The sequence below is a fragment of the Megalobrama amblycephala genome, linkage group LG22 (genome assembly GCF_018812025.1).
Source record: "Megalobrama amblycephala isolate DHTTF-2021 linkage group LG22, ASM1881202v1, whole genome shotgun sequence".
NCBI classification, from domain to species: domain Eukaryota; kingdom Metazoa; phylum Chordata; class Actinopteri; order Cypriniformes; family Xenocyprididae; genus Megalobrama; species Megalobrama amblycephala.
In genome coordinates, this window is record NC_063065.1 from 26,489,651 (window position 1) to 26,502,382 (window position 12,732).

Genomic DNA, 12,732 nt, shown 5'->3' on the forward strand with positions numbered 1-12,732 from the left:
GCTTGGCCAGAGTTGAATCGAAGTCATTCAAACGTTTTTGCCGTGCGCACCTTCTCGCTGATCCGGACACGGCAAGTATAAACCAGGCTTAACAATCACAGAGGAATGTGCTAAAACCACTCAGAACAAATTAACAACTGCACATGAATCCATTGAAAACCACTCAGAATAACATCGTAATGAATTTATTACTGTCCTGGCAACTACCTACAACACTCTGGAAAAAGCAACACTTTGCATAGCAATGCCATACCTTAACATTTACATTAACACATTTGGTAGATTTTATCCAAAGTGATTACAGTGAATTTATATGATCAGTGTGTTTGTCCTCATGTACCTTGTTGCTAGCACCATGCTCTTACCAGTTTACCTGATACCAACAATACCCTATCATAGCAACCACCAATGCCCTGGCAACTTCCCACACCCTAACATTATGCTGGTGAGTTTTCCAGACAAGCACCACTTCTTGGTTTCTTCAGAAAATGTAAAAAAAAAAAAAAAAAAAAAAAGTTAAAAGTGTAATTTATGCTCTAAAATAGCCAGCACTCCTATTGCATAAAGATTAGCTTGGACAGGAAAGAGGCAAATAAGCAGTTTCCTTTCTAGAGCAGTTTTTACTTCGATAAGTGCGCCTTTCCCGGGCACACCTTCCTGTCTCCGAGCGTTCTGTCCTGACTTGGGTCACGGAACATTCTGACGCCACTGAACCAACCCAACGCAGTCTCATTTGGTATTGATCTAGTGCAAAGACCATTGTTCTGTTATTAATTTTTTTTTTTCTTTTTTCTTTTCTCTTCTTTTCTTTTCTTTGCTTTGCTTTGCTTTTTTTTTTTTTGGCAGTACTCATCTTTATTTAACAGAGCAGAACAAGAAAAAAGTTTCTGGGGTGCTCAGCTTTAAACATCACATAGGCTTTTTAATTACAAATGAGTTGTGACAGGTCTGCTGGGTAGCAACCTGTCCCATTTTAAGCGTGATGCTAGCTGACAGCTTGGCGCTGTTCTCAGAGCGCCGCAACATGTGGAAGAAATTGGTCTTTTACATTTCACAGCTTGTCACTTCCTCTCTGCCGTGAACTTTGACCTCCCACTGTGCTCCTAACACCCCACATGGGAAGTGTCCCCATGCTATGGCACTCTGGGAGAGTTGTGTTCCACTTACTATATATGCCAAAAAAAGGAGGAAGGAAAGAATAGGATGAAAAAGAAGCAGGTTCACAGACAAACAGAGGTAAACTCAATCTGACTCGAATAAGTGATCAAAAGGTGTCCCTCACTGGACATCACGGCATCAAACCGCTGAGCAGAGATGACGTTAGCATAAGGATCAGTTCAGGTTGCATTACTGCTACACACTCTTATGATATTCAGATGGAGGATTCCCATCAAGCGAGAGAGTGGGATTGGGCTGACAACCTCGCATTACTCTGAAATGAAAATCAAATTCAGTGAGGAAAAAGTGCAAATAGAGAACATCCAACTTTGGCTCCGTTGCCGGACTAACGCGTTTTATCACGTGTCTTTTCTGCAGTGTTGAGTAACTAACCAAAAGTCGTGAAACAACTAATGTGTGTATATATATATATATATATATATATATATATATATATATAAAACTTTTTTTAAGAATTGCATGATTGTAGTAAGATGGTTTTAATGTACCTTCCGCAACAATGCTTTTCAGAAATATGTCTTTGTTACCGAGATATGTATGATGATGATAATAATTATAATAATATTAATAATTCTAACATCAAACCCTGTGTACTGTAGTTATGTCAGTCCATTCCAGACCTTTTCTCTTCAATAATCCAGTGAGGATACAGGCACATTCCTTGTCATTCTTGGGTATTTTTGTAATAATAGCAGCACTGACAGCTAATATTTTATTTTATTTATTTTTTATTATTTTTTTTTTTTTTACCTCATTTAAAACCATGGAGAATTCTATCTTCATTGCAGCATATGACATAGCTGCAGGCATTATGTGTTAACTGACCTTTCACATTAAGTGAACGATCCGGTTACACTAGGTCTGTTTGAATTCAAATGACTAATTAAATTAGGCCTTTCTGCTCTGATCACCCTTAGTGGATCTGTAACTGCATGCAGTGGGCTGGGCTTTTGGAAGCTATGTTTGATTGCATCCTGCCCCTTAAGTAAATGCATCATAGTACACTGGGCCCTTCAGCACGATGACAGTTTCCAAGATTTTCTCTTAGAGTGTTTCTGGAATACGGCCGTGCTCTTTTATATCGTTGTCGCTGAGGGGCCAGTCCCGGTCACAGCCGATAACCCTAATACAGGATCACACTCACTAAATCACACTGCATTCTTACCCCAATTAATTTACCACTGCCCATCTTTAAATGGATGAATTAACCTTGCTTACATCAAACTTGTTTTTTAGCAGATGAGAAAATGTAGCCTCATGTGGTGAGTGTGATGGAGTCGGACAGACATTCCCAAAGGCTGCTTAGCTTATGTGAAGAAAAACAAACTGCTTTGAAGTGACAAGCCTTGTATAATGCAAATTTTTTGAACATGATATCATTGTAATTGTGCAGATATTTGCTAATCTTTAAATATTTAAGAAAAAGAACCTCAGGATTTCCACAGTCATGAAATTAATATAATATAATATAATATAATATAATACTTTATTATAAGGTGTCTGTGTAATTATACATTTAAGTACTGAGTAATAATAATTAACTACATGTACTTACTATAGGGTTAGGGTTTCTATAGTGAATATACATTTTAAGTTACGCTTATCAACCGTAAATATTCAGTCGGACATAAGTTGCTCCTTGTTAGAGCAATGATTTTTAAAAACCCTTGCACAGTATTAAAGAAAGTAATTGTTCATAATTTATTTAAAAATGTCTTCTATTTTACATCCCTTTGTTTTGATTATTCATATTACATTGGGTAATTATGAGAATCATGGATTATGCTCATGGGTAATCAATAATTCACTGACCTTTGATTTTCGGCAACTCTGGAACTGACACCAGGGCAATTAGAAACCTAGGTGAGCGCACAGGTCCCCGTCGGTCACCCAACCCTTCAGGCCCAGTTCCTACTCTCTCTGCGTTCATGGTAAGTAGAGGATAACAAGCCTCTCTTGTTCACCCTGGGAGAACGTGGGTTGTGGCTGCAGCACTCCAAGTTCATGGACATAGCCTACAGCTGTCAACGCTGCGCTAATTCAGACCCGACACCATCTGAGCATCAGGCTGGAGGAAGGATAATTAAAGGCAAAGTTGCAAAGTTGTGTTGGCTGGCCCATTAAAACATGCATGATTGTGGCGTAAAGGCAGGCAGAATGCTCTGCTGACAGGGATTACAGTCTCTGGACACAGAACAGAGGTGGAGGGCAGGCTTTTGCTCCACATTGCTGCAGGCCGTAGATTGGAACAGGCGAAAGCTTAGAAAAATTTCATGCACTGCACACGGCAGAGACAGGGGTCTTCAGTTTATGTAAGGCTAATATCTTTATTATTGTGTCAGTATCTTTTTTTTTTTTTTAATTCTGGTGCTGCATGTCTAAAGTATCATTGTTGGGGGGGGGAGTTTTATTTGATTGCGAATTGTTACATTCTATGATTGATTTAAGTGATATATTACCTGTAAAAAGCTATAGATTGTTGTATGGTGCTAAACTTTTACGTAGTTGTCAGCATTTGTATTGGTTACCTTTTACCTTGGAGATGTAACGTCAGTGTCAAAGCTAATTAATGCATTGTTGCCATACAGACTCTTTAATGAGCAACATGTCGGACAAAATAATAATACAGTGCAGAAAGTTTAAGCATTGAAAAGAAAATGGGCTATTAACTCCCCTGGTACATTGGAATGAACTGTTGGAAGCAACCATGTGAAAAAAAATTATTACAAAACCATTATGAATCAAACACACTGATGTTGAATGGCAGCGAGCCACTGGGGTTGGTCTCATAACTTGAAGGTTTTGAATAAACCTTTTTTAAAAAATAACTCCATATGGTTTCGTGGGTCATTAACTGTGTCTCTTCCAAGAGAAAACAGACTGTCACGTCTTCCGTAGAAGACAAATTTCCCTTCCCACACTTTTTGACTTCAGCAGTAGAAAATGCCTATAATTTGTTTCCGTTTCGTACGGTATTTTTTAAGGCTTGTCACTACAGTGAAAAGACAGCGCATCAGAGGTAAGGCATCCAACTGAACATGATTATGCATTCATTATAATGATATAACCACTCATATTTATGTTAAGGTGGGGCAGATGTAATGCTTTTACCTGTAGGCATCTCAAATGTTTACTAGAAAAACTTGTAATTAAAACCTACATCTGCGTTGAGATTAAGAGTAATATCAGTTCAAAAACAGCACAGAGGACATACCAGCCCTGAACGCTCCTGCTATTAAAACCTATTTGAGTCTTCTGAAGCCTTCCTGATATGTTGCCTATATTTAAAAGTTATTATTACTGATATATTTAATCCCGCAGCAAGAGAAAAATTATATCATCTGGGAAGTTTCCATATTTATTATATAGATGTGACTGGCTGAGGCGAAGAGAAAAACGCAATGAAAAAGTTTCTCATGGTAAAATTTTTACATGTATCAAGCTAAGGTTTACTTAATTGGAAGCTCCAGGCAATGCAGGAACCCTCTTTTTAAATTCTGTGAATGTTAATATGCTAAATAATGCAAAGCTCCTGCACTTCAAGCATGAGACACACATCTGGCAGCTTACCATTTAAATTACAGACGGAGAGCGAGAGAAAACACTTCAAAAGTAATTTTCCAAAGGAAGGAAGAATGGCAAAATGTATTACAACTAAATTTAATTTTTTTTCGATTTTTCATCATGTCTAATTGTGTGCATTAGAGCAATGAAAAAAGGAGAGGTTGGGCTCAGAGATGTTGATGATGTGTGTGTGAGAGAGGAAGAACAGAATATATGTGAAGAGAAAGTTTCATCACTTTTTCTTTAGCCTTACATTTTGTTTGTTGTTGAACGTCTACAGACATTTAGTGTTCTCATCATCTTTCTGCTTTATGTATGTAGTATATCATTTATATCCTTTTGTTTTCACTTATTTCAGATTTTTTTTGTTTAAAAAAAGAAGCCAAAATTATGCATTTAAATTTGCTTCTTTTATTTTTATTTCATTATTTTAACTTACGTCAAAGGTGTACCATACAAAGGTTTTATTTATTATTATTTTTTTCTTTGCTTTGCTTTGTCAGCTAAGGTATTAGATTATGCAGTCCTCATTTAATTAATCAAACCATAAATCATAGATCATAAGTTACATGAATAAAGGGACGTTTGTAATGTTATTGCAGGTAAGAGCCCCACCGGAGCTGTGTCAGCCTCTGAGCCCTGCAACCAGACAAACCAACCCGTCACTGAGAAAACCAAGGCCGGAATTCATAGCAAGGTAACTTTGTGTCTGAGGAGACATTCTAACCTTGAATATGGATCGTCTTTCTCACTTCTCCTTAGAGGTATCATGGCCATTCAAACTCAGGACACGTGCCCCTTAACATTTAGTCGGGTAGAAATAAAAGAGTGCAAAAGAAGTACAATAATTTTTTAATAAAGAAAATTGTAAATATAAATTGTTAACAAGTGTTTTACTCATTCTACTGTACTACCATATTCTTTTTGGCATAGTATGTATACTGCACACAGTGAAAATTGTCTATATCCATGGAATCTCATGAAACTTTTTAAAATCAAATAATAATAATAAAAAAAAGACATGAAACAAAAACATTTCACTAACAAGTATGATGTAGTTAATATACTCTAGTATAATACACACACACATGGTTTATCTTGGGTAATTACATTACATGTTTTTTATTATTATTATTTGTATTTATTTTTTTCCTTTAGTCATGTCTTATAGCCTAAGGCACCAAGTGAGCCAGGACCTCCACTGGTGCCCCCTCAAAAAAAATAAAATAAAAATAAAAGGTGCATGTCGCCCCTGCTGCTCCTCCCTCTTGCCTCCCTATACTCCCTTTATTATCTGAGATTTGTCAAAATACATTTCACACTAACAGGTATTTTTCATTCTTCAAAGCTAGTTTTGATGTGCTCGACAAGCCAAAACAGCTCAGATTCTGTGAAATCAGCAGTGCCAGCCCGGCGCGCTCTCTCTCTCCAACCACTCCCAACATGCCTTTTCCCGTGCTCCACAGGACTTAAGCTAAATGAATCAAAGCTGCAGCATTACCTGCCACACTTTGAAGTGGTAATTGCAGAATGACTTCTCAGTGATGATCTGGTGCTGCTGTCTTATGTTGCATAGCCATGCATTGTGTTCTCTTGTGCCACTTTTTGTGTTTTTATTGTTGCCATGAGGTGCCAGGAACTTTCAAACTCATTCCTGTTTACAATATGCATCTGCGGATTAATTACAGGAATTGTGCACATTGTATTAGAAATTATCCTCATTATCCATACTATGTCATGATCAACACTTAAATCTTTTTATATTGAAATAAGTTTCAGTGCACAATTCGTGGGTTTGATTTTCAGGTAAAGAAAATGGGTCATTCTACAAAAAGTGCAAAGTATTTGTTTTTAATGCATTTTTACTTTTTTTAATTTTATTATTATTATTATAATTTTTTTTTAGGACATTTAAATAAGGAGACTGAGCTGTTTTGTATATTATCGCAATGAGGTAATATGCATTTGCGTGACTGAGGCATAGCTGGATAGCAAAATGTAGGCTGTAGTAACTAACAGTAATGTAATTTGCAATTGAGCGGGTGAGTCACTGATGCTAACTGGCTGTAGTTATTATATTGTAGGACCGCGTGTCCACCAAAGCGTTTTTTCCAGTGGCTAGCTTAATTTTCCGCCTCAAGTTGAAGTCCATTGAAGTCCAATCAGAGTGGAGGAGGGGCGGGACAAATACAACACCGACCAACCGCCACATTCTGCTTGTACAATGTAGACAGATTCCAACAACATGCATAATAACGGAACAAAATAATTTAACACAAGAGCCAGAGAAAATACTTTACATTGTATTTTATATAGAAACAGTACAGAAACAAACTATCTGTGAAATGAGATACTAGTAACACTTCCGTGGATATTCCGTATCATAGCAAGCAAAGTGTCTCAACTGAAACAACAACAACAACAAAAAAAATTGCTGCACTTCACTGCTCATTGAGCCACCATTTTAGCCCTGCCCAAGAAATCCGGAACACAGAATTGGTGAAAAACTGTTTAACAGTCTCACTCCACAATTCATTACTACATAGTTCACAGTCTTTGTGATGTGTTTCAGCAATACATTGTTATATTTATAATGTGTTTGGATACAATTCTCAGAATTGAATTTACACAGACTTTAATTTGCGTTATTTCAGTGTTTTTGTCACAATGGTGTTGCACAAACACACTAAGATGACAAAGAAGTTCAAGAATAGAGTTTTAATAATAATCCAAAACATAGGTGCCGATTTATGTTATGTCCCCCCCAATGAAACGCACTTACAAATGCATTACCAACTGAATACAAAACACATATTTATTATTTTTATTTGACATAATCTGCATTGTAAAAAGCGCTATATAAATAAAGATGACTTGACTTAACTATTCACCTCTGTTTCTATGAGCAAATGATAACTGGAATAAATTATTATACATATATATATATATATATAACAAGTGTCCCTTAAAACATTTTAACATTCTCATTTTTCCAAGAGTACTGTCGTTTTCTCTATTCGATGATGTGCTTGATGAATTAATTACAGAAAAGTTATCCATGTCCAGTGAAGAGAGCTGCAAATACATTACCAACCAAACAAAAACACATTCTGTCCATAAGTGTTGTAGCAAGTCACTCTCTCGTTTGATATCTGATGATCAGTAGCGGTTCACTAAATAAAATAATTAATTAAATACCTTATTACAATAAGCACTTAACTAGAATAAAATAAAATAAAACAACTAGAGAACTGGGTGACTAAAATCAGCTTGAAAATGGCAAATTTAAAAGTACACTGTTATTTCATCAGTCAATCGTGAAAGTCTGGTGGATGAAAGTTTTCTTTTTCTTTTTTTTTTCTTTTTTTTTCTTTCAATTCTAAAGAAAGAGCAAGTAGCAAGTTCTTGAGCTCCCGAGCACCCACAGGATCAGTGCCTATGATCCAAAATACCACAGTAACAGAAACGGTGGAGTCGACTGCAAGAGGGTGACGCAGCTGACAACATCCGGGGTACGACCGACGGAGAAGGAGCTGATGGATCCCAGAGCGCAGAGGAAGAGTTGATGGTACTGAGGTACCCCACTGGTACTGGAGACCTGAGCAGAGTCACGGCGATGAGCGTCTGAGGCAGAGCCAGAGTGCACGAGGACAGAGGTGGAGCTGGAGGGAAGGAGGAACCCACTGGAGCCGTTGGGGTGGAGAGGTTGAGTGCAGCGGAAGGCTCGTAAGTCCGTGGCGTAAGAGTGATGACTGACCAGGGTGGAGCCGGTGAGACGAGGGAACCCGGTGGAGCCTCAGGCTCAGGGTCTCTGATGGAGCGGAGTGGTTGGAGGAGCCAAGGCGGGTCAAAGGGCTGAGGTGGAGTGGAGGGATCGGAGGCCGGAGGCAGAGCCAAGGCAAGGCTGTTGATTGCATGACCTTCACGTCGCTGCAAGGCATCACAGAGGAATTCGAAAGACCGCAGGCATCCAGCTGAGGCAGGGCTTGAGGACTCACTGAGCTGTGCAAGATTTGCATTGCGTGCTCCGCCCCGTGAAGTGGGCATACAAGGAAGCACGCTTGTATTCGGAATTCAAGTTTTACACCGAGAAGCTGAGATGGTGTGTCCTGGCCGTTCAGCAGTGGTACAGCAATTGCAGCGTCAGGACGTGACTACTCTGTTCCCTCCTTTAGGGAACAAGGGATAGAATAGTAACCGAGATGTTCCCTTTCAGTCAGTCACGTTCGATGTTACGTCAGACTAATTGGGATCTGCTCCTCATCCTCCCTAACATTGCACAGTGTCTGTATGAGAAAGCTCACTGGGGGAAACGCATACTTGCGTAGGCACCGAGGCCAGCTGTGTGCCTCTGAACAGATCATCTGAATCAGTGAGTTGTTGACTCGAGAACAGATGCAATCGAATTGGTCCAATTCACAAATTAATCATTCAACCGATTTAACAGGTTAATCGAAAAGAATCAGCTCTTCCACGAATTGGAGACTACTGCTTCTTGGAACAATTTTTTTTCAGTTCAAAATAACGAGGAGTGACATATTTTCATGAAATGTAGTGGAGTAAAAGTAAAAGTTTCCCAAAATAAAAGTGATAAAGTATACATACTTGAAAAATGTGCTAAAGTACAGTAACAAAATAAAATAATTTGTTACTGTCCACTACTGCTTTAGCGTAACTATTCCACAATAAATAATATTTATTATTCACTTTTTTTGACAATGTCATCCTTTCATGAAGTGAACTCTTCAAGTTAATGAATTTTATCCAGAGGGGATGATCTTAAATTGTCAGCTCTGTTACCATTTTGTATAATAAATAACTGATCATTTGAAAGGCTTAAATTAAAGTATTCAGTTTCAAGAGGATATTCCTTAAATATTTTTACTGGAACACATTTACTTTTTATGTAATATTTGTATTCCTGCCTGTTTTTGATTTCTCATATTATCAAAGTCAGCCAATCTTCACCACTATAGTGATGTGAATAATGTCATACCTGCCTAAACCTGAAAGCCAGCCATTAAATTCAACATAGTGACATACTGTATATAGTTTGACAGTGATCGTTCATATGGGGAAATTATTGATATGTAGATGCAAGCAGTATCTGTGCTGCAACAGCGCGTCTGAGCCAACACAAGGACCTAGTGCTAGAATGTCAGACTAATGAGCAATATTAGCACCCAGTGTTCTTCTCTGCTATAGCTCAGAATGACTCCATTTGTGACAAGACTGCTGTAATACCCAGCTCAAGATCGCTGTTTGCTCAAGCGCTGTGGGGTCTATCAGAATTAGACCCCCATTTTTTGCCTTGTTTTGTCCTATCTACCCCTGTTTCTGAGTGAATAGTGCTGTATTAGAGGGACTGTAATAAAATTATTATATTGCCAAACTCTAGTGCTTTAGTACTTTAGGGGTTCCAGAAAAATTTGGTCCAGCCCAGTGAAGTTAAGCGACTGGCCTGAAAGAGAACAAAAATTAGAATTTGAATATGTTTGTCATTATCCAGTTTGAAAACTTTTGGAATCTATTTTTAAATGCATATAAATGATTTTACTACTTCAAGAAAGTACACCTCTGTTTTCAACAGTGTGTTGAAGAGAGACTATATGCCGGTCTGGGATGTGGGGGCTAATATGCTGAAAAACGGCTACGTTAATGTTTATCTTGTCACATTTAATTAGGTATGAAATACATTGCATGATGAATTACATAAATGATAAAGGAAAATGTTCAATTCAAAAAGGTGAAACATGACAAGAAACCTAACAACAAACAGATCGGTGCTAAATGGAGTGCAGTAGAGCAGCTACAAGAATATCATATACTGGTGGGACAATTTGGCCTGGTCCCAATCTGATTATTGGGAGGGACTTGACCATATACCCTCAATGTCTATGGTGGTTATGGCCCTGGTGCTGGAAGGTTCAGAACGCAGTTACAGAGTTTAATAACCTGCTGACACAGTTGGGTTTTCGGTTGAAATGTATTGAGTGGTGTTGATTTTATTGTTGATTTAAAAGCCACAAGTGTGATTCATTATGAGAGGATAGCTGGCTAATTCTGCAGATAACAATTCTGGTTGTTGTCTGTCACAATCTGCAGTTTTAAAAATATAACTGGGTCCAAAATGTCCATTTTAACTTGTATTTATTTAATCTCTCTGATTTTCCTTTTTATTGCATATGACTCTTCTGTGCTTTAAGTGATTTCAGCCGTTTGGCTAACTTCTGCTATTTTTCTAATTCCAACCACATGCTTCTCAATCCCACCCTCCAAAAACACATCGGCAAAATCATATGCACAAAATGATTGACAGGCAGAATTCTGAGAGTTTCTGATTGGCTAGTTCCCCTGACTCACTGAAAAACCTGACACCTTCTAAATAGTGGTAAGATTTTATGTGTGGTTAAAAAAAAAAAAAAGGCTTCCAGCAGCTTTAAGACTTTCCTTTTTGGATTTTCAGCAGGCCAGTCTGGAGATGTTTTGTGGCAGATCATGTTGTTGAATGAAGCATTATACCCATTTTTAGAGAAGATCTTGTTTGTTGCCAGTTCATGTTTTACATTTATTCTATGAATATAGTGATTTGATTTAATTGCATGCAGTAATTTTTGTGACTGTAGGGCAGCCCTTCATAAAATTACATATAAATTATATGAAATGCTTTCCAAAGACTACACAGCATCCAAAAGACATGTTCCAAAACCCAGAGATCTAACTACCTTCTAAGTGATATGGAACCTTATAAATGACCAATTAGGAACATACTACATATGCAGAAACTCATGGGAGACTCGACTCAGCTGAATAGTTTATTGTTAGCATGTTGCTAAGCTAACAACACAATAGGCAGCAACACAATGGGCAGCCATTTTTACTGTGGCGCCCAGGGAGCGATTGGGGCTATAGATGCTTTGCTCAAGGGCACCTCAGTCAATTCCTGCCGATATTGAGAATCTCGTAACATCCGGGTTACCAGTCCGACAATCTAACCATTTCCACAACTGCCTAATGATTTGAGAGTCAGACTAAAAAAAAAAAAAAGAAAAAGTTATTTATTTTCTTGATTTAGTTGTAAGACATGGACAAAATGTGAGGCAGCATTAATATGATGCCTTTCTTTTGGAATAACCTGTGTTAGAAGCAAACTCAATAGACTTTTTATAGATTCCCGTAATGAGTCATAATTACTAGTTGATTTCAGTAGTTTGCGTATACCAGGTGTGCTGTTTTAAACATATAATTTCATGTATTTGTCTTTATTTTTTTGTGACTGTCTTTCTTTTCATTTATTCCTATCTCTGTCTTTGCCACAACTTTGATTAGATGTTGTCTGTAATGTGAATGTCATTTGTTTCCTGTGCTGATTGTTTTGTGTGTGTGTGTTTGAGAGATGATGTCAGGGTGAAGTGTACTGCTATCATTGTATTCCCAAGATAAATCACTGCAACTGTTTCCTGCTCTGATTACAAATGACATGCACATGTGTCTCTCCGATCAGAGCGGCAGGCAGAAGAAGATAATCGAGAGAAACAGTGAGGCGCTCAAACCTCTCCCTAAAGATCAGCTGGACCAGTTCACCTTCTCTGTGCGGTAAGTGTCATTTCTCAAGGCCAATTTCATGTCTATAGGTATATATAGTTATGTTCAGTAATGGAATAATGGCATACTTACTACATACTGCGCATGTTGAACAGTAGGCATTATGCCATGCTAAACATTTCAAACATAAATCTCTTTGTCATCACATGACCTGCATGACGTTTAATTCAGCAGCTGGCATAAAGTTGCCGTTTTGAAAATAAAAATTAAAACATATAGTGGTTATGTCCTTTTTATGCATTGGCACACTGAAAGTGTAAGTTCAAGTTAGTTGCATTGCATTGTGGAATACAGTGTTACAACAGTATGCCGTTATTTTGGCAAATGTATTAGTGCACTGGGCAATTTTGTGCATCTGCAAAATTTGCAGCATACTGCAGAAGT

General features: G+C 37.8%; 1 protein-coding gene across 6 annotated transcripts in view; it reads left to right on the forward strand.

The window, feature by feature from the left end:
* The window catches only part of ofcc1 (orofacial cleft 1 candidate 1), a 141,285-nt gene that overhangs the window by 56,171 nt on the left and 72,382 nt on the right, over positions 1-12,732 (forward strand). For all 6 annotated transcript variants that reach the window (XM_048175062.1, XM_048175057.1, XM_048175059.1 and 3 more), the window contains 2 exons: positions 5,346-5,440; positions 12,248-12,339. In XM_048175062.1, the coding sequence (XP_048031019.1) occupies positions 5,346-5,440; positions 12,248-12,339 (187 nt within the window). The remainder of the gene's footprint in view (positions 1-5,345; positions 5,441-12,247; positions 12,340-12,732) is intronic.